This window comes from Rhincodon typus, chromosome 22 (genome assembly GCF_021869965.1).
Source record: "Rhincodon typus isolate 14 chromosome 22, sRhiTyp1.1, whole genome shotgun sequence".
NCBI lineage: Eukaryota > Metazoa > Chordata > Chondrichthyes > Orectolobiformes > Rhincodontidae > Rhincodon > Rhincodon typus.
In genome coordinates this window covers 15,064,839-15,087,905 of record NC_063353.1, presented here as the reverse complement: position 1 = coordinate 15,087,905, position 23,067 = coordinate 15,064,839, and the positions used below count along the sequence as shown (strand labels likewise).

The 23,067-nt window shown below is 39.1% G+C and overlaps 1 protein-coding gene across 1 annotated transcript in view; it reads right to left on the bottom strand.

Moving 5' to 3' along the window:
- Window positions 1-23,067, bottom strand: part of LOC125485813 (mucin-2-like) — an 82,935-nt gene that overhangs the window by 25,616 nt on the left and 34,252 nt on the right. Inside the window, exons 22-32 of the mRNA XM_048610574.1 lie at window positions 18,478-18,506; window positions 16,773-16,823; window positions 13,845-13,883; window positions 12,903-13,253; window positions 11,404-11,446; window positions 5,679-6,064; window positions 4,273-4,329; window positions 1,373-1,705; window positions 312-371; window positions 166-222; window positions 10-66 (exon numbers count right to left, since the gene is read on the bottom strand). Of these exons, the coding sequence (XP_048466531.1) occupies window positions 10-66; window positions 166-222; window positions 312-371; window positions 1,373-1,705; window positions 4,273-4,329; window positions 5,679-6,064; window positions 11,404-11,446; window positions 12,903-13,253; window positions 13,845-13,883; window positions 16,773-16,823; window positions 18,478-18,506 (1,463 nt within the window). The remainder of the gene's footprint in view (window positions 1-9; window positions 67-165; window positions 223-311; window positions 372-1,372; window positions 1,706-4,272; window positions 4,330-5,678; window positions 6,065-11,403; window positions 11,447-12,902; window positions 13,254-13,844; window positions 13,884-16,772; window positions 16,824-18,477; window positions 18,507-23,067) is intronic.

Below are 23,067 nucleotides of genomic sequence, written 5' to 3'. Positions count from 1 at the left end.
ATAACTCACCTTCAATCCGAGTAACACGGCTACTAGTCATGGGTGTCCCTGAGCTCGGACCTGGCCCTATACACCAGAGAACACAATCAATCTTTTCAAATTCTGACATTGCACTCCATTGACTACATGCATTAAGGTGGATCGAGCTTTACAAGCTTGACTTACCAGTGCGGATGGTTGCAGGAGAAACCGTTGTACCTGTCACTGTAGTTGGTGACTGTGCTAAACAGCAGAGGAAAATTATTAACTTTTAATGTAGGTTTTGCAAAGATATTTTTCCATGCTCTGATAAGTGGATGAATAATACTCACCACTGATGGTGACTTGTGAAGTGCTTGATTTTCCTGTTGATGCTGTGGTTAATGTTAACCCTAGTTAGCATTGATAAGAAAATAAATTAATCCATCTATTCTCAGCAGGCTGGAATGTTCATTGTGGTATGTTTCACATCTATTCATATGTGTCTTCATCTTCAAGCAATTTCAAAATTGGCTAACAAACATTTAAAGAAGATCTTCAATATGCACATTAATGTATCACTTGAATAATTGTGTAGTGAATGCAATGTCAACATGAAGAGGAATTTTTGGCTCTAGTTGGTTGCAGGTTCATGTTGGATTGTCAGTTGGCATAAAATTATTGAAATCTTGACAGCAAACATTTCAACAAGTCTTTTTTGAACGTACCAAGCTGCTTCTATCAATTACAAACTTAACTTTGCAGCTAACTGCAGAACTGATTAAAAATTAAAGGCTGATATTCAACCTACTCCAAACATAAATTTCTCAATGTTGACTAACATTGTGGATTCTGCTTACAAAATATCTAAACTTTCATCTTTCAACAGTAAAATCCATAATGAATAAATTCTTTGTCAACAATCACCATAACAGAATCTTTTCTTTCAGAATGGCCCACGTGAGCAGCTCTCCTTTGATCCGAGTATTTATATCCATTGTGATACTCGCAGTGATGATTTGACAAATTCAGCTGAAAACCTGGCTCACAACTCAATTTACCTTCTATCAGTAACCACATATACATAAATAAGATGTGAGTAAAGGTAACATTTACTCACCTTTCATCCAAGTAACAGGACTACTAGTTATATGTATTTCTGTGCTTGGTTCTGTGCAGAACACAATCAAAACCGTGCAATTCTGTACTTTAACATTATAACATGAATTGTTAGACTGGTTATCACACCAGTCACTGCCAGCCATTTGGAAAAAGACATTTATTTCCACTCTCTGTTCCATGTCTGTCAACCAATAGTGATCATTCATCGTTTGTGGGAAAAACAACATGACACCGTTGTCAATTAGACAAGTTGATCAAAAAAGATCTTCTCATATATAAACATCATCCTTACCTGATGTGGATGTTTCACTGATTGTTGTTGGCATTGGCATCATAAGTGACTTGCAGCAAACACGAATTTTGTAGTCATCACAAAACATCCGTGAAGATCCTTCAGACACTTTACACACCAGTCCTAGATCATTTTCACAAATCACATTGTCTACTGATTCACTCAGTGGCTTCTCAGGGTAATCAACATATTGACACTGAACAACTCCAACAGCTTCAGGGTGAGGACACAACTTATCCTTTATAAGAAATAAAAGTTCCACATCTTTTGGTTTGGAAATTGTTGGAGTGTGTTGATTAAACCAAGAAGACCATTCACCATGGCAGACTGGCTCTGTAACAGTGAAAAAGGACTATATATGAGAACCTTATATACTAACTATGAAAATATTTAACATAAACGTAGCAATGCAATATTTACAGAATTTAGTTGTGCTTCAAAGAGCCCTTCTGAAATCATTCAATCAAAGCAGAAATGGGCAGAACTTTTATCATCGCACCATGTTCTGACAAAATGCAGATAGAAAGTTTCAGCAGAATGACAGCGTGAATTACATAAAGAAAAAGCAAAATTAATGCTGATGCATAAGAAGTAACAAACTCATCGATGTCTAAAAGGGAAGAATCAAAAAAGTTGATCATCATACATGTCAAAACTGTTGCCATTTCAAATCAAAATCTGGCAACAGTGAAACATTAGCCTGTACCCCTGAAATTCATGAAGCTTAAACAACAGCATGGATCTTATCTGATAGCTAACCATAATTGGGCTTGTGACATGGAATGTCTGGAAAAATTTAATTTTTCAGTGGCTCTGCAAAGCATTGGCTTTTCATTATCAAACCAAATATACTTCAACAAGACGTGAGGCAAAATAAAGCCAATATTCTGTGTGCAATGTTTATATGATAGGACACCAAGAATGTCTTGAAGGATGACATCAAGCATTCGCTTTACTCTGCCATTCTATTATTTCACCCATTTCCTATCAGGAAGCAATGTCTGGACACAGCATGAAACATACACAGTCAACAAATCAGATGCTTATAATCAGTGATGAGGAACATATGTGGAGCTCATAACTTGTACATTTCCACATGGCTGGACTGATGTCTAGGGCTACTTCATTCTCCATCAGCAAAAATTCATTTGAGCTCTGCAACCTATTGGCCTTTCAGTTTGTAACCAAACAACACAACCAATATTCAGTATGCACAGTCTATATTACAGGGCATAGAGAATATCTTGAAGGTTGACAATAAAAATTTATATTTATCTGTCATTCTGTCGTTCTACTGCATTTTAAGTGAGCTTTACTGATCAGTATGAATGGTTGCAGGAGAAACTAATACACCTGTACAATACAAGAGCTTACAATAGCTCTGCCAAGTGTAGACTTTTCACTTTCAAGCTAAATATATTTCAAGAAGCCATGAGATGAGGTAATGCCAGGGTTCTCTGTATACAGTCTATACCATTGGGCACAGAGAATGTCTTGAAGGATGACATTCACTTTTACCTGTCTTTCTGTCATTCCATTTCTCTCCCATCAGAAAACAATGTCAAGACCCAGGATGAAAGATACACACTCAACATGTAAGATGCTCACTGTGGTAGGATGAATATCAAACAACAATGAGCCAGAATACAAAAGGGGGTTAGAGGATTTAGTGATGTGGTGCAATGATAACATTCTCTTTCTCAATGTCAGCAAAACAAAAGAACTGACCATTGACTTCAGAAAGGAAGTAGCAGAACACTATACAGTAACAGAGCAGAGGTTGAGAGGGTTGAAAGCATCAAGTACCTAAGATTGGTGATAACCTGTCTTAGACTTCCCATGTAGATGCGACAGTCAAGCAAGTACAACAACGTCTCTTCTGCCTCAGGTGGCTCAGGAAATTTGCCATGTCTGAAAGAGCCCTCACCAACTTTTATAGATGCACCATAGAATGCATATAGTCCGGGTGCATAATGGCCTGGTATGGAAACTGCTCTTCCCAGGACTGCAAGAAACTAAGAAGGTTGTGTGCACAGCCTAGGCCACCACTCAAGCCAACTTTCCATCCATAGGCTCCATTTAGACTTCTCGTTGCCACAGAAAGGCTGCCAACATCATCAAAGGCCCAACCAACCCCAGTAATGCTTTCCTACAACCTCTCCCATCAGGCAGAAGGTACAGAAGCTTGAACACATGCAACAGTAGATTCAAGAACAGCTTCTGCCCTGCTGTTATTACACGTATGAAGGGACTTGCTAACTTCAAATAATGCTGATCTTGTTCATGTTGATCTTGCCTCCCGCATGTCCTGTGCGGTGTAACCTGTATGCCTCACTCTGTCCAAGTATTTTTTCACCTTGTGATAGTACGTCCTTGCTTACCATGATCTGCCTGTCCAGCTCACAAACAAAACTTTTCACTGTACTTTGGTACACGTGACAATAAATCAAATTAAATCAAATCGAATCACAAATAGAAATAGGGAAAATCCCCAGAGCTAACAACATATACACTTCTACACGGATGGAAGGATGTACAGGAATACTTCATTCTCCACTAACAAGAAATCACAACACTGCCCCTCGTTTCTACAATAAATTGCTCTTGACTAACGTGAGTAACAGGACTACTAGTCATGTGTACCTCTGTGCCTACAACCACCCATATACAGAAGAGAACATCACCAATACAATAGAATTCTGACATTGCATACCATTGACTACATTCATTAAGGTGAAGTGAGCTTTATTTAGCAGTCCTGATTGTTACAAGATAAACTGGTATACCTGTGACTGTAGCTGGACCACACACCAAATAGCAGAGTAACATGATGGAGTGTTAATGCAGGTTTTGCAAAAAAATCTCTTTCATACTCTGATAAAGAGACGAACAAGACTCACCACTGATGGTGATCTGTAAAGTGCTTGATCTTCCTGTTGCTACTGTTGATGTTATCCCTAGTAAGCACAGAAAAGAAAATAAAAGAAACTATTAATTCTCAGCTGTTTGGAAAGATCGATCTGGGTATGTTTCACCTATTCACATCAATTGATACATCTGGCCAAGCAATTTCAAAATGCGCTCACAGACTTTGAAGGGTGGCATAGTGGCTCAGTGGTTAGCTGCCTCACAGCCCCAGGGATTTGGTTAATCTCCAACTACTCACAATCTAACTTGAATTTACCAGCAACTTGAATCAAGAATTCCTCTTCATGGTGACCACTGCATTCATTAATTACTTATTCAAATGATACATTATGTGCTTATTAAAGATCTCAAAAGTCTGTGAGCACATTCTAATGAATTTGTTCAGAGGTAAACAAATCGTTCCTCCTAGGACAGGCCTGCCATCACTGGTATCAGCCTCAGACAGGCCATGAAACACGCACTCCTATGCCAACTATATCCTCTCTTACATAGGGAAACTAAAACTACATGCAATACCCCAGGTGTGGTCTGACCAAGGCCCCATACAACTGTAGTGAGACATCAATGCTTCTGAACTCAAATTCATTGGCAATGAAGGCTAACATAGCATTAGTCTTCCTAATTGGTTGTAGCCCCTGCCTGTCTATTTTCATTGACTGGTGTACAAGAATATCCAGATCCCTTTGTACACCCACATTTCCCAAAGTATCACCATTTAAAACAATATTCTTCCTTCCTGTTTTTCACACCGATGCGTATGACTTCCACATCAAAGTGTATAACCTCACAGTCAGGCATGTTATACTGCATCCACTATTGGTTTGCTCATTCATTCAATTTGTCTACATTACTTTGAAATCTCCTTGCAACCTCTTGCAGCGCACAATCCCAACCAGTATTGTGTCATCAGCAAATGTGGAAATGCTGTATTTGGTTCCCTCATCCAGGTAATTTATACACATCATGAATCAGTTAGTTCAGCTGCCTGAATGGTGGGGTTGAAACGCAAAGCACAGCCAACAGCGTGGGTTCAATTTCTGCACTGGCTAAAATTACCTCTCCCCTGGCTGTGAAATGGTAATCTGCAGGTTATACTACTCAGGTTATACTCCAATGAGACAGCAGCCCAATGGTCGGGTTGGTCTATGTTGACTTACCTTTTTTTTGATCTTATATTATGAATACTTGGGTTGAAACACTGACTCTTGTGGTATCCCACCAGTCTCAGCTTGCCACTTGGAAAAAATATTTACTTCCGTCCTCTCTTTCCCATTTGCCAACCAATAGTGATCATTCATGGTTTGAATGAAAAATAACCTGACACTAGGGTCCATTAGTGATCAAAAAGGATTTTCTCATAGATAAACATCATCCTTACTGGTTGTGAATGTTTCAGTGGATTTTGTAGTTTCACCGAGTGTTGTTGGCATTGCTATCATACGTGATTTGCAGCAAACACGAATTTTGTAGTCATCACAAACTTTCCGTGGAGAACTTTTAGAGACTTTACACACCAGTCCTAGATCCTTTTCACAAAACACTATGTCTGCTGATTCACTTAGTGGCTTCTCAGGGTAATCAACATATTGACACTGAATGTCACCAACATCTTCAGGGTGAGGACACAACTTATCTTTTATATAGGACAAAAGTTCCACATCTTTTGGTTTGGAAATTGTTGGTGTATTTTGATTAAACCAGGGAGACCATACACCATGGCAGATTGGCTCTGTAACTGAAAAATGGATGATATATGAGACCTTCCTGTAGCAAACATGAAAATGTAAAACTAAAGTAACATTGCAACTTTTACATAATTTAATAGGGCTTCAAAGATTTCTTCCCTAATGTTTCAAGCAAAGTAGAAATGGGCAGAACATTTATTATTGCACCATGTTCAGACAAAATGCAAATTGTAAGTTTCAGCAGAACGACGGAGTGAATTGTGTAAAAAAAAAATGCTGATACATAAAGAGAAACAAACCCCTCAATGTCGAGAAGGGCAGAATCAAAAAGGGTGAATCATCCTACATGTTAAAACTGTTGTCATTCCTATCCAAAATCTGACAACAGTGACACATCAGACCATATCCTTCAAATTCATCAAGCTTAAAAAACAGCACAAATCTTATCTTTAAGTTATCCATGATTGGGCTTGGAATGTAGAAGGCCAGCCAAAAGTCAATATTCCAACAACTCTGTAATGTATTGACCTTTTAGCTTTAAACCAAACATACTTCAAGAAGACATGAGATGAAGTAAAGCCAAAATTCTGTGTGAACGGTTTATACTATAGAGCACAGAGACTGTCTTGGTGGAAGACATCAAGTGTTTGCTTTTAGCTGTCATTCTATCATATCAATTATTTCCCGTCAGAAAACAACGTCAGGACCCATGATGTAATATGCACAGTCAACAAATAAGATGTTCACAAACAGAAATGGAGATCTTCTCCCGAGTTGATACCTTATTTATTTCCACAAGGATGGATCGATGTATATGACAACTTCATTCTCCATTAACAACAACTCACTTTACTTGCTCTAATTTCCACAGCAAATTGCTCTTGACAAAGAGAAAACTATTACTCACCCCTACTCTGAGTAACTGGACTACTAGTCATGGGCATCTCTCTGCCTAGACTTAACAATTTACAGCAAAGAACATGATCAATAGTACAGAATTCTGAAGTTGCACTCTGTTGACTACATACATTGATGTGAAGTGCACTTTATTTACCAATAGAGATGGTCCAGGAGAAACAGGTGTATCTACCACTGTAGCTAGTGCACGTGCTAAATAGCAGAGGAAAATTATGGAGTTTTAATGCAGGTTCTGAAAAAAAAATTTTCATACTCTGATAAGGAGATGAACAATACACACCACCAATGGTGATTTATGAAGTGCTTGATCTTCTTGTTGCTGCTTGTTGATGTTAACTCTAATTAGCATGGAAAAGCAAAGAAACTATTAATTCACTGCAGGCTGGAATGCTCACTCTGATATTTTTAAATTATATTTTTATTCATTTCTCAATATTTCTATTTTCTTACACTATATAAGTGAAGATTTTCAACTGCACTGAGTTCTCGGTTAGAGGTACATCAATGGTTTTGCTCCCACACATATTTCGACTCATAATACATCCATATCAATGCTCGTGTTGATGTACTTTTGCACTAAGTGACCTTCGCTTTGGCTCTCTGGAATCATTTCAAGGTTGCGAACTCCACCTTCTTGTCATCCCTGTTTTCCATTACCATGTTTACTTTCAAGCTTTGGCCTTCACTCAGCAAGAAGTTGCAACATGGCTTTTCTTTGGTAGCTAATGCATTTGACATTTCTATATTGACATGTTTGGGTCAAGTGATTGCAGGTGTACTGTCCTTGCAAGGCAGACAAGAATTAACACCAGTGTTCCCTACTGAACACCACAAAAGACAGTTCAGGTGTAAAAGTTCAGGAGGCCCTGACAATAACCAGACATAGTGAAAAATGTAGCAGTTAAAACTCTCAAAGCAGAAAAAAAATCAACATTTTCTACTTGAGCAGAATATCACATCCCTGCTCCAAGTACCTAACCTTTCAATATTTTACCACGCAGGACTATTAGATTCCAAAAGTAATTCAAGTCCTTAATCAATCTGGTCATGTTTGACTATCAATTATCTTTGTCTGAATTGTTGCTCCAATTCATGTACTTACCAATTCCTTGATTGCAAATGCAAAAACAATTGATTGGTAACAACCAGACTTGAAAAGGTTTGTGCCAGTTTCATGTGGGAACACCAACATAGCACAGTAATATAATGCATCACATTTCCTGTATACCGTTATCTTCTGTGCTCTATAGTACCTGAGATTGCTCAGCACATGGATGCACCATATTGCCATATCATTATGCTGCACTTACTGAAGCAAGGTTGTAAGGAAAAGCCAAGGAACTTTAGGCCAGTGAGGCTGACATCAGTAGCGGGCAAGTCATTGGAGCGGATTCTACAGGACTCGGTTTACATACATTTGGAAAGGCAAGGACTGATTAGGAATAGACAACATAACTTTGTGTACGGGAAATCATGTCACACTAACTTGAATGAGTTTTTGAAGAGGTGACAAAGAAGATTGATGAAGACAGAGCAGCAGACATTGTCTATCCGGACTTCAGCAAGGCGTTCAACAAGGTTCCACATGGTAGACTGGTTAACAAGATTAGATCACATGGAATTGAGGGGGAGCTAGCCAACTGGATACAAAATTGACTTGAAGGTCAAAGGCAGAGGGTGGTTTGAAGAGTTGTTTTTCAGACTAGAGGCCTTGACCAGCCGTGTGCTGCAAGGATCGGTGCTGGGTCCACTGCCTTTCATCATTTTTATAAATGATTTGGACGTGAATACAGGAGGTATGGTTAGTAAGTTTGCAGATGACACCAAAATTGGAGGCATATTGGACAATGAAGAAAGTTATCTCGGGGTACAACAGGACCTTGATCAGACGGGTGAATGGGCTGAGGAGTGGCAGGTGGAGTTTGATTTAGATAAATGAGAGGTGGTGCATTTTGGTAAGGCAAACCGGGGCAGGATTTCTACAATTAATGGTGGCACCTTGCCAAACAAGGAGACCTAAGAGTGCAGGTTCATAGCTCCTTGAAAGTGAAGTCGCAGGTAGACATGGTGGTGAAGGTGGTGTTTGGCACGCTTGCCTTCATTGGTCAGTGCATTGACTATAGGATAAAAACTGAAAGAACTGCAGATGCTGGAAATTAGAAACAAAAACAGAAATTGCTGGAAAAGCTCAGCAGGTCTGACAGCATTTGTGGAGAGAAATAAGAGTTAACGTTTCAGGTTCAGTAACCCTTTTTCAGAACTAGGATATTGAGCACAGCAGAAGGGACGTCTTGTTGTGGCTGGACAGGACATCAGATAAGCCACTTTTCGAACACTGCATTCAATTTTGGTCTTCCTGCTATAGGAAAGATGTCGTTCAACTTGAGAGAGTTCAGAAAAGATTTACAAGGATGTTGCTGGGATTGGAGAGTTTGAGTTATAGGCAGATAATGAGTAGGCTACGGCCTTTTTCTTTGGAGCGTCAGAGGCTGAGGGGTGACCTTATAGAGATTTATAAGATCATCCGGGGCATGGATAAGATGAATAGCCAAGTTCTTTCTACCAGGGTAGGGGAGTCTAAAACTAGAGGACATAGGTTTAAGGTGTGAGGGACAAGATTTAAAAGGGACCTCAGGGGCAACATTTTCATGCAGAGGGCGGTGCCTGTTTGGAATGAGCTGCCAGAAGTGGTGGAGGAGCCACGTACAATATAAACATTTAAAAGGCATCTGGATGGGTAAATGAATAGGAAAGCTTTAGACGGATATGGGCCAAATTTTGGCAAATGGGACTAGGTCAGTTTGGGATATCTAGTTGGCACGGATGAGTTCAACTGAAGGGTCTGTTTTTGTGCTGTATGACTCAATGACTCTATGACTGTGACAGAACACAGATCAGTACAGTATTGTGTGCATGCAGTTAATTTAGAATATCTGTACAGCTGCCATTGATCTATTTTTGGTTGTGGAAACCAATATTTTCTTCATATTTCTTCATTTTCACTGATCATTCACAGCCCAGAGGCAAGGGAGTTTAGACCGGCCATGAAAACCAGTTGAAACTCAATCACCAGGAGGTATATGAAGGTACCCCTCCTTAAAACAGCACTTTCCACATATGGCATCCAACCAGTCTGTATTCAATTCCAAATTTTGCCTCAATCTGCTACTTCACCTAAAACTTTCCAATATATTGAACAAAGAAACACAAGAATGTAGAAACAAAGAAACGAGGAGCAGAAGTAGGCTATTCAGCCCTTCATATCTGCTCTGCCATTTAATATGATCATGGCTGGTCCATGATCTCAATGCCATATTTTTAATTTCTTTCCATTCCCCTTGATGCCTTTAAAATTTAAAAAAATCATTTGTCACTTTCTTGAATGCATTCAGTCAATAGGCTACCACGGCCTTCTGTGATAGAGAATTCCATGGGTTCACTATCCTTTGAGGCAAGAAATCTTTCCTTAACTGTGGTAAATAGTCTACACCATATCCTGAGATTGTGCATTCTCCCGGTTCCAGACTCCCCAGTTGGAAAGACAGAATCCCCGTAGCTAGCCTGTCTAGTCCTGTTCTGAGATGTTTCTACACACTTCTGGAATAGGTGGGACTTGAAACCCAGGCATCCTATCTCATAGGTAGGGAGACTAACACTGCACTTGTTAGTATTTTATATGGTAATCAGATCCCCTCACATCCTTCCAAACTCTAGTGAATAAATGCACAGGAAAATAAATCTATCCTCCTAGGACAGACCTGCCATCACCGGTACCAGTCTTGAAAAACCCATGACGCATGTCCTTTATGCGAACTATATCCTCTCCTATGTAGGGAAACTAAAACTACACAGAATACTCCAGGCATGGTCTCAGAAAGGCCCCATGTAACTACAGTAAGACATCCATACTCACCAACTCAAATCTATTTGCAATGAAGGCCATCATTCCATTTGTATCCCTAATTATTTGCTGTTCCTGCCTGTCTCCTTTCATTGACTGGTGTGCAAGGACATCCAGATCCCTTTGTCCATCCACACTTCCCAACGTATCACCACAAACCATATTCTTTCTTTCTGTTTATCACACAGAATTGTACAACTTTCACACCGAAGTGTATAACCTCACAGTCAGGCATGCTGTACTGCAATGGCCATGTATTTGCCCACTCACTTAACTTGTCTACATCACTTTGAACTCTCTTTGCAACCTTGTCACAACTCTCAATCCGGCACACAACTGTATCACCAGCAAACTTGGAAATGCTGCATTTGGTTCCCTCATCCAGGTAATTTGTACATATATGAATCAGCTAGCTCACTGTCTGAACAGCCAGATTGTGTTGCAGAGCACTGCCAACAAAGTTGGTTCAATTCCTGCACTGGATGAGGTTACCTCTCCCATCATCTGAGGCATGGTGATTCTCAGGTTAAATCACCACCAATTGTCTCTCTCTAATGAGACAGCAGTCCAATGCTTCAGTAGGATGATGTTGATTTTACCTTTGTGGCAATGCAAATCTCACAACTTTAATAACTTCATGGACTGAAAGAATCAGTAATAACACTTTATGGTATAAATTGTTTTTTGAGATGAAATGGACAAGGAGAAACTATTATACAGGAATTAAAAGCAACATGTGAATTAACCATCCCTGGAAAGAAGCAATATAAACGAGCTGTTTCCGAAGAGAGATGTAACAACATTGCTTCATAACTGATGCCTCATAACAAAAGGGCAATTAAGATTGCCTACAGATGGAATGTCCTGAAGTGAAGGGGTTAATTGCAGGAAAAGCGGTGTTTTCAAACAGACAGTGAAGGGTGAATGTTAACAATGAACTATTTCTGATGAGAAGGTAAGATACAGACTTGAGGTCTCCAGAAGTGTAATTAACATTGGAGATGAAAGGATCTATTGAATTGTCAATTATGACACCCACAAATTTGAAAGAGTGAAAATTGTTAAGAATCCAACATAAGAACAATTCAACAGCAGAACTTTAAAGTACAACACACACAAGGATCAAACTCTTGGCACTTCCAGAGATGGACACTGTTGCTTGGAATCGTAGCTATGTTCCACCATTAATGAGGCAATTGATTAGTTGAGTTGCAAGGCTTGACTTGATTACTTGACGGGTCTTGTTTTGGTTGCTACATGCAATAAAGTTGAAATCATTGTTACAGTACATGATTATTTGTGATATTTCTTAATAAGGTAACTTGTGATGATATACCCACAACATTTTTTTTTAACTTTATACCATGAATAATTGGGCTGAAACATTGATCCCTGTGGTATTCCACTTGTCATTGCTGCCCACTTGGAGAAAATATTTATTTCCACTCTCTGTTTCCTGTCTGTCAACCAATTTTGATCATTCATTGTTTGAGTGAAAAATAACTTGACACTGGTATCAATTAGACAAATTCATTGAAAAATATCTTCATATATATTAGCATTATATTTACCAGATGGAGTTATTTCACTGGACTTTGTAGTTCCACTGAGTGTTATCGGTGCTGTTAGCATTTTTGATTTACAGCAAACGCGAATTTTGTAGTCATCACAAAATTTCCGTGAAGAACCTTTAGAGACTTTACACACCAGTCCTAGATCATTTTCACAAATCACATTGTCTGTTGATTCACTTAGTGGATTCTCAGGGTAATCAACATATTGGCACTGAATGTCTCCAACATCTTCAGGGTGAGGACAGAACTTTCTTTATAGGGAACAGAAGTTCCACATCTTTTGGTTTGGAAATTGTTGGAGTATTTTGATTAAACCAAGGAGACCACTTACCGTGGCAGACTGGCTCTGTAACTGAAAAATGGACGATATAGGAGACCCTCATGAACATTTATTTCCATTCTCTGTTTTCTGTCTGTCAACTAATATTGATCATTCATTTATTGAGTGAAAAATAACTTGAAATCAGTGTAAATTAGCCAAATTGATTGAAAAATATCTTCTCATATAAGAACATCATCCTTACCCGATGGAGTTACTTCACTGGACTTTGTAGTTCCACTGAGTGTTGTCGGCACTGTTCTCACAGGAGATTTGCAACAAACTCGAATTTCATAGTCATCACAGAATTTCCGTGAAGTACTTTTAGAGACTTTACACACCAGTCCTAGATCATTCTCACAAACCACATCGTCTGCTGATTCATTTATTGGCTTCTCAGGGTAATCAACAAATCGACACTGAATGTCTCCAACATCTTCAGGGTGAGGACACAACTTATCCATTATAGGGAACAGAAGTTCCACATCTTTTGATTTGGAAATTGTTGGTGTATTTTGATTAAACCAGGGAGACCATTCACCGTGGCAAAAAGGCTCTGTATCAGAAATAAGAACCATGTAGGAGACCCTCATGAATTAAATATGAAAAGATAAACATAAAGTAGCAAGGCAACATTTATCAAATTTAATTATGCTTCCAAGAGTTCTTTCCAAATACTTCAAACAAAGTAGAAATGGGCAGAGCTTTTATCATCATACCATGTTCAGTAGAGAAACAGATTGTATGTTTCAGCAGAAAGACAGACTGAATTATGCAAAAAATATATCATTCACATTGATGTATAAGCAGAAACAAACTTCTGAATGTCTAGAAGGGTAGAATCACAGAGGGTGGAAAATTGCTGAAGTGGGCAGCAAACTTTGTGAGTCAGTTAATATGGACATCTAACTTTTTAATGAAAACTCCATGTCCCTTGGCACTCATCCAAATCCAGTCCTTGGGAGATTGGCTGCTGAAGGCTGCAGCTGGGGATGTTTGGCGATGGTGCTCAAGGTTCTGGAACAGTAACTAATCTCACAACCTTCTGAAGTGAGAGCATAACCTGGGAACCTCCGCTTTCGTTGACCAAGAGTTTAAGCTGTAACTGCAATCTTGTGTGAAAGAAATGAAAGAAAACCTCACTCACCAGTGGGTGGACTAACTGTAGTAGCTGTAGCTGTTTCTTCTGAAGTAAAACAAATACATTCACAATCAGTACACCACTGAGAGAATTTCGGCATTTGTCAGCCAGTCACACACAATTTAAAAAGAATACTCAAACTGATATATGTTTTGCTTTGATATATGTTCTAGGATACACACTCAATTGCATGAATAATTACCCTCCATAGAAATGATCGATCCACCAAGATTTTTAAGTTCCTTAGATTTGGGAAAATTAATTAAGATTAATTCCATTTTTGAACTACGTCTTAATGAACTTTTTTCAATGGTTCAAATATTTACAATTTCCCTCTGATATGAATAGTCTAATTTGCATTAAGAATAAAGGAAATGACTGAAAGAGTCATGGAGTCATACAGCACAGAAATAGACCCTTTGGTCCAAACAGTCCTTGCCGACCAAATTTCCCAAACTAAACTAATCCCATTTGCCTGCATTTGGCCCATATCCCTCTAAATCTTTCATATCCATGTACCTGTCTAAATATCTTTTAAATGTTGCAACTGTACCTGCATCTACCACATCCTTTGACAGTTCATTCCACAAGTGAGCAACCCTCTAGATTGCCCCTCAGGCCCCTTTTAAATCTTTCTCCTCTCACCTTAAAAACATGCCCCTAGCTTTGAACTCCTCAACACTAGGGAAAAGACCTTTTCTATTCACCTTATCAATGCCCCTCATGACTTTATAAACCTCTATTGATCATCCTTCAACCTCCTACACTCCAGTGCAAAAAATCCCAGCTTGTCCAGCCTCTTCTTTTTACTCAAACCCTCCAGACCCGGTAACATGCTTTAAAATCTTTTCTACACCCTCTCCAATTTAATAATATCATTCCTATAGCAAGGCGACCATAACTGTACACAGTACTCCAAAAGTGGCCTCACCAACTTCCTCTACAACTGCAACACGATGTCCCAACTCCTAACCTCAATGGTCTGAGCAATGATAGCAAGCGTGCCAAACACATCCTTTACCACACTGTCTACCTATAATGTAACTTTCAAGGAACCATGCACCTGAACCCCTAAGTCTCTGTTCTACAACACACCCCAGGGTCCTATCATTAACTGTGTAAGTCCTGCCCAAAACGCTACACCTCGCATTTATCCAAATTAAACTCCATCTGCCACTTCTCCGCCCATTGGCCCAGTTGATCAAGATGGCTTTGTAATCTTAAACAGCCTTTATCACTGTCTACTAGATATGTATTCTGCAAACTTACTAACCATGCTTCCAATATTCTCATCCAAATTGTTTATATAAATGACAAACAACAGAGGATCCAGCACCAATCCCTGCAGAACACCGCTGGTCACAGGCCTCCAGTCCAAAAAACAACCCTCCACCACATCCCTGTCTCTGACTGTCAAGCCAATTTTGTATCCAATTGGCAAGCTCTCTTCGAATCCCATGTGATCTAACTTTACTAACAAGTCTACAGTGCAGAATCTTGTGAACGGCCTTACTACAGTCCATGTAGACAATGTCTCCCGCTCTGCCCTCATCTATCTTCTTCATCAAATCCTCAAAATGCTGAAGTAAGTTTGTGAGATATGATCTCCCACGCACAAAGCCATGCTGACCATTCCTAATCTGTCCTTGCCTCTTCAAATGCATGTAAATTCTGTCCCTCTGAATCCCTTCCAACAACATACCCACCACTGATATCAAACTCACTGATCTGTAGTTCTCAGGCTTCCCCTTGCAGCTTTTCTTAAACAAAGGCACAACGTTAACCACCTTCCAGTCTTCCAGAGCCTCACCCATGGCTGTAGATCATACAAATATTTCTGCTAGTGGCCCTGTAACTTCTTCCTTCGGTTCCCACAATGTCGTAGCACTTCCTCTTCTGTAATGTGAACACTTTTCAAGACTTCAATATTTATTTTCCCGAGTTCCCTAGCTTCCATGTCTTTCTCCACAGTAAATGCAGAGGCAAAATATTCGTTGAGCATCTCACCCATCTCCTGTGGTTCCACACATAGACAACCTTGTTGATCTTTAAGGGGCCCTATTCTCTCCCTAGTTGCTCTTTTGCCCTTAATATACTTGTAGAATCTCTTTGGATTATCCTTAACCTTATCTGCCAAGACTATCTCATATTCCCTTTTTGTCCACCTGATTTCCTTCTTAAGAATGCCCTTACTATCCCTATTCTCTTCAAGAGATTCACTTGGTCCCAGTATCTATACCTGACATATGCCTCCTTCTTATTCTTGACCAGAGCCTTAATATCTCTATTCATCCATTATTCTCTATTCCTAGCAGCCTTATTCTTCACTCTAATAGGAACATATTGCCTCTGAACTCTCATTATCTCACTTTTGAAGGCTTCCCACTTGCCAATTGTTTCTTTATCCATGAACAGTCTACTCGAATCAACTTTTGGACATTCCTCTCTCATACCATCAAAATTGAACTTACTCCAATTTAGAACTTTAATTTTTATACAAGGCCTATCCTGTTCCATAACAATTTTAAAATTAATAAAATTACGGGGAGCTAAAGTTGTAATCGGAGCTAAGATCTTACTATTAAGTATTGCAAGATACCATCACTCACCAGTCATGGAGCCAATGGTAGAGCCAGTTATGGTGATGGCACTGTTGTAATTGTCCCTTCCGAATCATGTTAACGGCATTCAAAAATGCAATCTCTAATTCAATTGCTCTTGTATAATTACACCACAAGGCAAGGTGACGTATATTGAGCAGGAAACATTATTTAATGATGCAAGAGGAAATTTATATTACAAGCCCAAAACAATAATGGGCCAAGAGTTAAGAATGAGATAGTAATGGATCTTTACTGAGCAGGAGCAGATGCTCTAACAGAACACTTGTGTGAAATGATTTGTTAATGCATGATGAAAGAAGGCAGGGCTCACCAAATGCGGAAATGGTTATCACAGTTGGCATTGATGTTGTAGCTAGCTTTTCTGTAGAAAAACAAAACATTCATGACCACTATATTCAAAATGAATCAACAACATGTTAAGAATTTTGTCACATTTCACCATATACACAAAACCATTTTAAACTATTATTACAAACAGCCAATCATGTTGTAATCTGTCATAATACATAAGAATATAAGAAATAGCAGTACAACTCTCAACCATGCATTTCCATTCAATAAGATCACCGTGATCTGATTTTGGCCTTAAGTTTCCTGTCAGTCACTAACCCACCCCCACAACCCTTGATTGTTTTCTTAGATCAAAACTCTTTCTTCCTTAGTTTTGAATATATTCAATGACCCAGTCTCCATTGTTCTCTACTGTGAATGCAAAAGATCACCAAGACTTTGAATGAAGACATTTTTCCTCATCTCCATCCAAAAAGGGAAGTATCTTGCTATGAAATTCTGCTTTCTTGTTTTGGATTCCCCTACAAGGCAAAACATCCTCTCAGCATTAACCCTGTCAAGAGACAAAAAAACTGCCAACAAACGTGGCTACAACACATTTGATCAATGGATGGTCACTTAAGGCCTTGTGCCAATACCATGGTCAGAGAGCCTATGTGTATGAGGCCTGCTCTTGAGTAAGTGGGAGTGTTTCTAGGATTCTCATACCAGCCTCCAAAACTCCTCACGGGGGCCTGCCAACTTGACCTAATGCCCTGGGCTCACCTGACATCATCAGGATGGCAGAATGCCTTGTATTCCCAACAATAGCCACCAGTCCAGGTGACGCTACTAGAACAACAGAACTGTCAGCCATCCAAGGCTCTGGCAATTCTCTAAGAATGGGTTACCTCCTAACAGAGGGGCAGAACACTTAACACCGCTCCCTGCATTATATGGCTCTGGGCAGGCAATTTTATGTGCAGGCTACCCCTTCCAGATCTTTAGCCAGACAGGAACTACAATGCAATTTTAAACCAAATTTAGAGAGTTCATTCTGCATATCTTAATCCAAGACTTCATTGACATGTAAAATACAGAGGGCACATCAAAAACACAAAGAATATTTAGAGCAGAAAATCATATCTGTCTAAAGCCACGAGAAGAGAAGGAAAGTCATGTAAAGCTGGAGTTTCCTGATTGACTACAGACACTGATATCAAAATGAAACAGAGAAAGTAAATCTATGATGAACATCATACTTATAAATTGAGAACACAAACATTCAGCCCTTTAAACTTGTTGCACCATTCAATGAGTTCACGGCTGACCTGTAATATTATTTCATCCACATGCTTTGGCTTCATTTCCTTAATAAATTGCCCTCTTTGGATGGAATATAGTATACCTCCATTGTCATCACATCATAAGGTAGGACTTGAATCCAGACTTTCTGACCCAGAGTTAGGGACACCTCTACTGTGCCACAAAACCCTCTTGCTTCATTTCATTTTATGCACTTGTCTCACTAAAATCTGTCCTTACTGAATCAACATACAGGTAATCTATCTTAAACAATTATGTTGCGAGATCTGCAGTTAAGCCTTTAAAGATTATCTACTATATCATATTCAGATCAGATTTTCCTGAACATAGTTAGCACTTCTTTTGCTCATCGAGTAGAATGAAAACTGATTGATTCATCAATAACAATACCACTATGCATCATTGAAAGTGCTACTTACCGCAGGTGGTGGTTCCATTTTGACATGTGCTGTAAGAGATTAAATAATAAAATTAAATTATTTTATATTCATTGTGGGGAATATATGTCATTATCAAAATGGTCTTCATTTTGATTATAATTTATATTCATTCTAGTTACATATATTTGCTTCTGATACATCAATTTAAGTTTGGTGAACAGCATTCCGTGGTGAATTCAGTCTTGGAGGCACTGAAGATTCATTAAGATTCAATACTACTAGTTGTTCAGTAAGTTTGCAAACAAGACAAAAATTGGTGGCGTGTTAGATAGTGAGGAGGATAGCCTTATAGTACAGGAGGATAGCTGGGCTCGTCATATGGGCTGATCAGTGACAAATGGAATTCAATCCTGATACATTTGAGGTGATGCACTTGGGCAGGACAAACAAGGTAAGGAAATACATGACGAATGGTAGGAGCCTGGGAAGCACCAAGGATCAGAGAAACCTTGGTGTGCATAGCCACCAATCCCTTAAGATATCAAGACAGATAGAAAAAGAGATTAAGGAGGCAAATGGTATACTTGTCTTTATTAGTCGAAACATAGAGATTAAGAGCAAGAAGTTATGCTGGAACTGTACAATATGTTGGCTGGCCAACAGCAAGAGCATTGTGCGCAGTTCTGGAATCCACATTATAGTGATTGCACTAGAGATGGTTCAGAGGAGATTTACCAGGATGTTGCCTGGGCTGGACGGTTTCAGTTATGAAAAGAGATTGGACAGACTGGGGTTATTTTCCTGAGAGCAGAAGAAACTGAGAGGGAACATGATTGTGACGTATAAAATTATGAGGGGCATAGATAGACCAGACAGGAAGAAACTTTTCTCCTTGATGGAGGGATCAATGAGCAGGGGCATGGATTTAAGGGCCAAAGGTTTAGACAAGAAGTGAGGAAAAGTATTTTTACCCAGAGGGTAGTGGGAATCAGGAACTCACTGCCTGTAAGGATGGTAGAGGCAAAGTCCTCATAAGATTCAGGAAGTATTTAGATGTGCACTTGCAATGCCAAGGCATTCAAAGCTACTGGCCAAATGCCGGAAAATGGGATTAGAATAGTTCAGTGGTTGTTTCTGACTGGTACAGACACCATAAGTCAAAGGGCTTTTATCTGTGCTGTAGATCACTTTGACTCTACTTGTACTTTTGAGAAGCATTTCAGATGATCCACATAGCTCAACTCAATTTCTGATCTTTATGATTGGAAGCGTTACAATTAGGGTACAAGGAATTGTAATTTATTGTAATGCTGCTGAACAGTTTACATTCCTAATCCTTGAAACAGTGAAGATGTATGAACTTTTAACAAATCATAGCACGCGTGTAACAGAATCATACAGCACGGAAACAGATCCTTCAGTCCAACTATTCCACGCTAACCACGTTCCCAAACCAAATTAGTCCCACTTGCCTGCATTTGGCCCACATCCCTCCATACCTTTCCTATTCATGTAGTTATCCAAATGTCTTTTAAATGCTGTAACATTACCAGCACCCATCACTTCCTCTGGCAGTTCATTTGACATATGAACCACACTATGGGTAAATAAGTTGCTCCTCATGCCCTTTATAAATCTTTCTCCTCTCACCTTATAAATGTGCCCCCTAGTTTTGAACTCCCTCACTCTAGGGAAAAGACTCTCACAATTCACCTTATCTATGCACCTCATGATTTTATAAACCATTATAAGGTCATCCCTCAACCTCCTGTGTCACTAATGTATTTGCTCTTGAATGATTGTGCAAAACAATGAAATGGGCCAAGAATGATAAGTGTGAAGTGAGCCCAAATGAATCATGTCGAGAGTGAGAAACTTGATCCCATTCTACTTAAAACAAATACAATGTATGGGATAATGTTCTCTCATGGCATTTCACAAGACTAGAAGATTGATACAAAGGAATTAATCTTCAATTAATGAGCAAAACATTCCCTACAAAGTTACAACTGCCAAGAGACTTTGGCAAAGAAATGGTGTAATCATGCAAACCCATTAGTCTGAATAATAGAATAAAATATTGCAGCAGATTACAGAAAATCATAAGTTACAACCAACCTTGAGAAATGAAAGCTGACTTTAAGAGTCCACTTTCAGTTGGAGAGACTTGGGGATTAACATATAATCCATTTCAGATGGGTGAGTTGAGAATTTGGTACAATTTCTCAGAATACAGAACATAATTTCAATGATCATTAGAGCTGGACCAAAGTTAGTCAGCAGAACAACAGCCCTTTGGGAGCCGTGCATCAATTTCATGTCCATAGAAGCCTATGATCTCATAGGAATATAGGAACAACAGTAGCGTTTTTGGCCCCTTGAGCCTGCTCCACCATTCAAGAAGATCATGGCTGATCTGTGGCCTAATTCCATATACCTGCCTTTGACCCAAAAGCCTTAACACTTTTGCTTAACAAAAATTATCTATCACAGGTTTGAAATTAACAATTGCTTCAACATCCACTGTTGTTTGTGGAAAAGAGTTCCAAACATCTACAGCCTTCTAGGTGTAGAAGTGTTTCCTAACATCTCACCTGAATGGTCTGGCCCTAATTCTCAACCTATGCCCCCTAGTTCTAAAATTCCCAACCAGTGTTCAAATTCACACGGGCATCAAACCCCGAAAACCATCACCAGAGCTTTCTAATTGTAAATTTTAATAGAGATATCTTTCATAACTGAATCATTTAAAAGTCAGCTTTAGAAAGTTTGGCAAGGTTCCACTTTATTGAGTGAAGCTGATGAGCAATTAATCACTGACAAATAATTAAACACAAGGTTCAAAACCAGGAATTAGAGAGTTGTCATTAATGGGAAATTTATAGGTCCGAAAACGATTTATTATGACACTTTCTATTTTTTATCCATATAATGGCATAGTCCAGAAGAAGGAATTGTTCCAGGTTTACAGAGGATATCAGAAACAGAAGGAAGGATAAATAATGAGGAACGATAAATCTGATATCAGCAGAATAAGAAATCACAGAGATAAATGTAAAAACATAGAATAGTAAAGAATGGGTCAGGAGACTGGAGAGTGGCATAAGAGATCTAATCATTCATTGGATGTGGGCATCACTGGCAAAGCCAACATTTATACAACTGCAGCCCATGTAGTGAGGGTATTCCCTATGATTTGAGTCCAGAAGCAGGCATGTCTTACTGCAGTCATACAAAGTTTTAGTAAGACTGTACTTGAAGTATTGCGTGCAGCTTTGGCCTCCAAACAAAACAGAAGAATACTTGCTGTACAGGGAGGGCAACAAAGGGTGATGCTTTGAAAGGCAGGATTGTTGGATGAGGAGATTGGTTCAACTAGGCCTAATATATTCATTAAAGTTTAAAAGAATGAGCACGGATCTGATCGAAACTTACAAAATTCTAATAGGTCTAGACTGCCTAGGTACAGAGAGGATGTTTTCCCTGGTTGGGCAGTGTGAAACAATCCTACGATGCAATGTAGGCCATTCAGGATTGAGGTGAGGAGACATTTCTTCGCTCAGATGTGGCCAACTGTGGAATTTGTTAGCGCAGTAGGCTGTGGTGGCTGAATCATTGAGTGTATTCAAGAAGGAGATTAATAAATGTCTAGGTATTAAAAGCATCAAAGGCAATGGAGAGAAAATGGGAATTAAGGCAGAGGGTCAGCCATGATCATATTGAATGGTGATGCAGGCTCAAAGATTCAAATGGCCTACTCCTGTTACTATGTTTATAATTTAAATGACAATCACATGTGACTAGCACAATGAGCACTTGAGATTACAAGTTTATTTCAGATATGAGCTGATAAAATACATGACGCAATTGATGAGATGTAATTGTATCATGGTGGCAGCTGTTTCCACAAACAACCATATTTATCGCCTCCTACATGCGCATTTTGCAACACTAAGCCACTTATACATGAGGCTATCTGTAGTCCACAAAACTGAATCTGAACCAAAGGTCTTTCAAGAATCATTTTAAAGATTCTGCAATGTCAAAGCATAGGTTGGTAATTCCCAATGATAAAAGTCTATTGGTGTAGTTTTTAATGTTTAGTTTTAGAAATTGTTCCCACTGCTTAATTAATTGTGATCTGTAATAAAAGCATAGTTGAGGCAGATTCAATAATATCCTTGAAAAAGGAAATGGATTATTACTTGAAAAGAAACGATTTGCAGTGCTATGGGGAAAAAGCAGAGAAGTCGGACTAGCTAAGTTACTCTTAGAGAGCTGAAATGGACTTGATAGGCTGATGGTTTTCTTCGTTGCTGTAATCATTCCATGATCTTATTTCTCCCTGACCACAGCAACCTGGTACCGTGGCAGTCAGGTCTTCTCAGACAGGAAAATAGGCGCTGCTGTGTCGGACAAAATAAAAACCATCTCTGAGAGCTAACATTGAATAATTCTTAGAAACCACCTAAATAGTGTTTAATAACTGCTGCATTAAAAGAGTCAAACAAGCTATCTGATTTTATTGACCCAGTAGACAGGAAACGTCAAACAGGGTTGTACTATTGCTTCACAAGTTGTTAGTCAGGCTTTAGTCATTGTCTTGCTTGGAAATTTGCATGTGGAAAA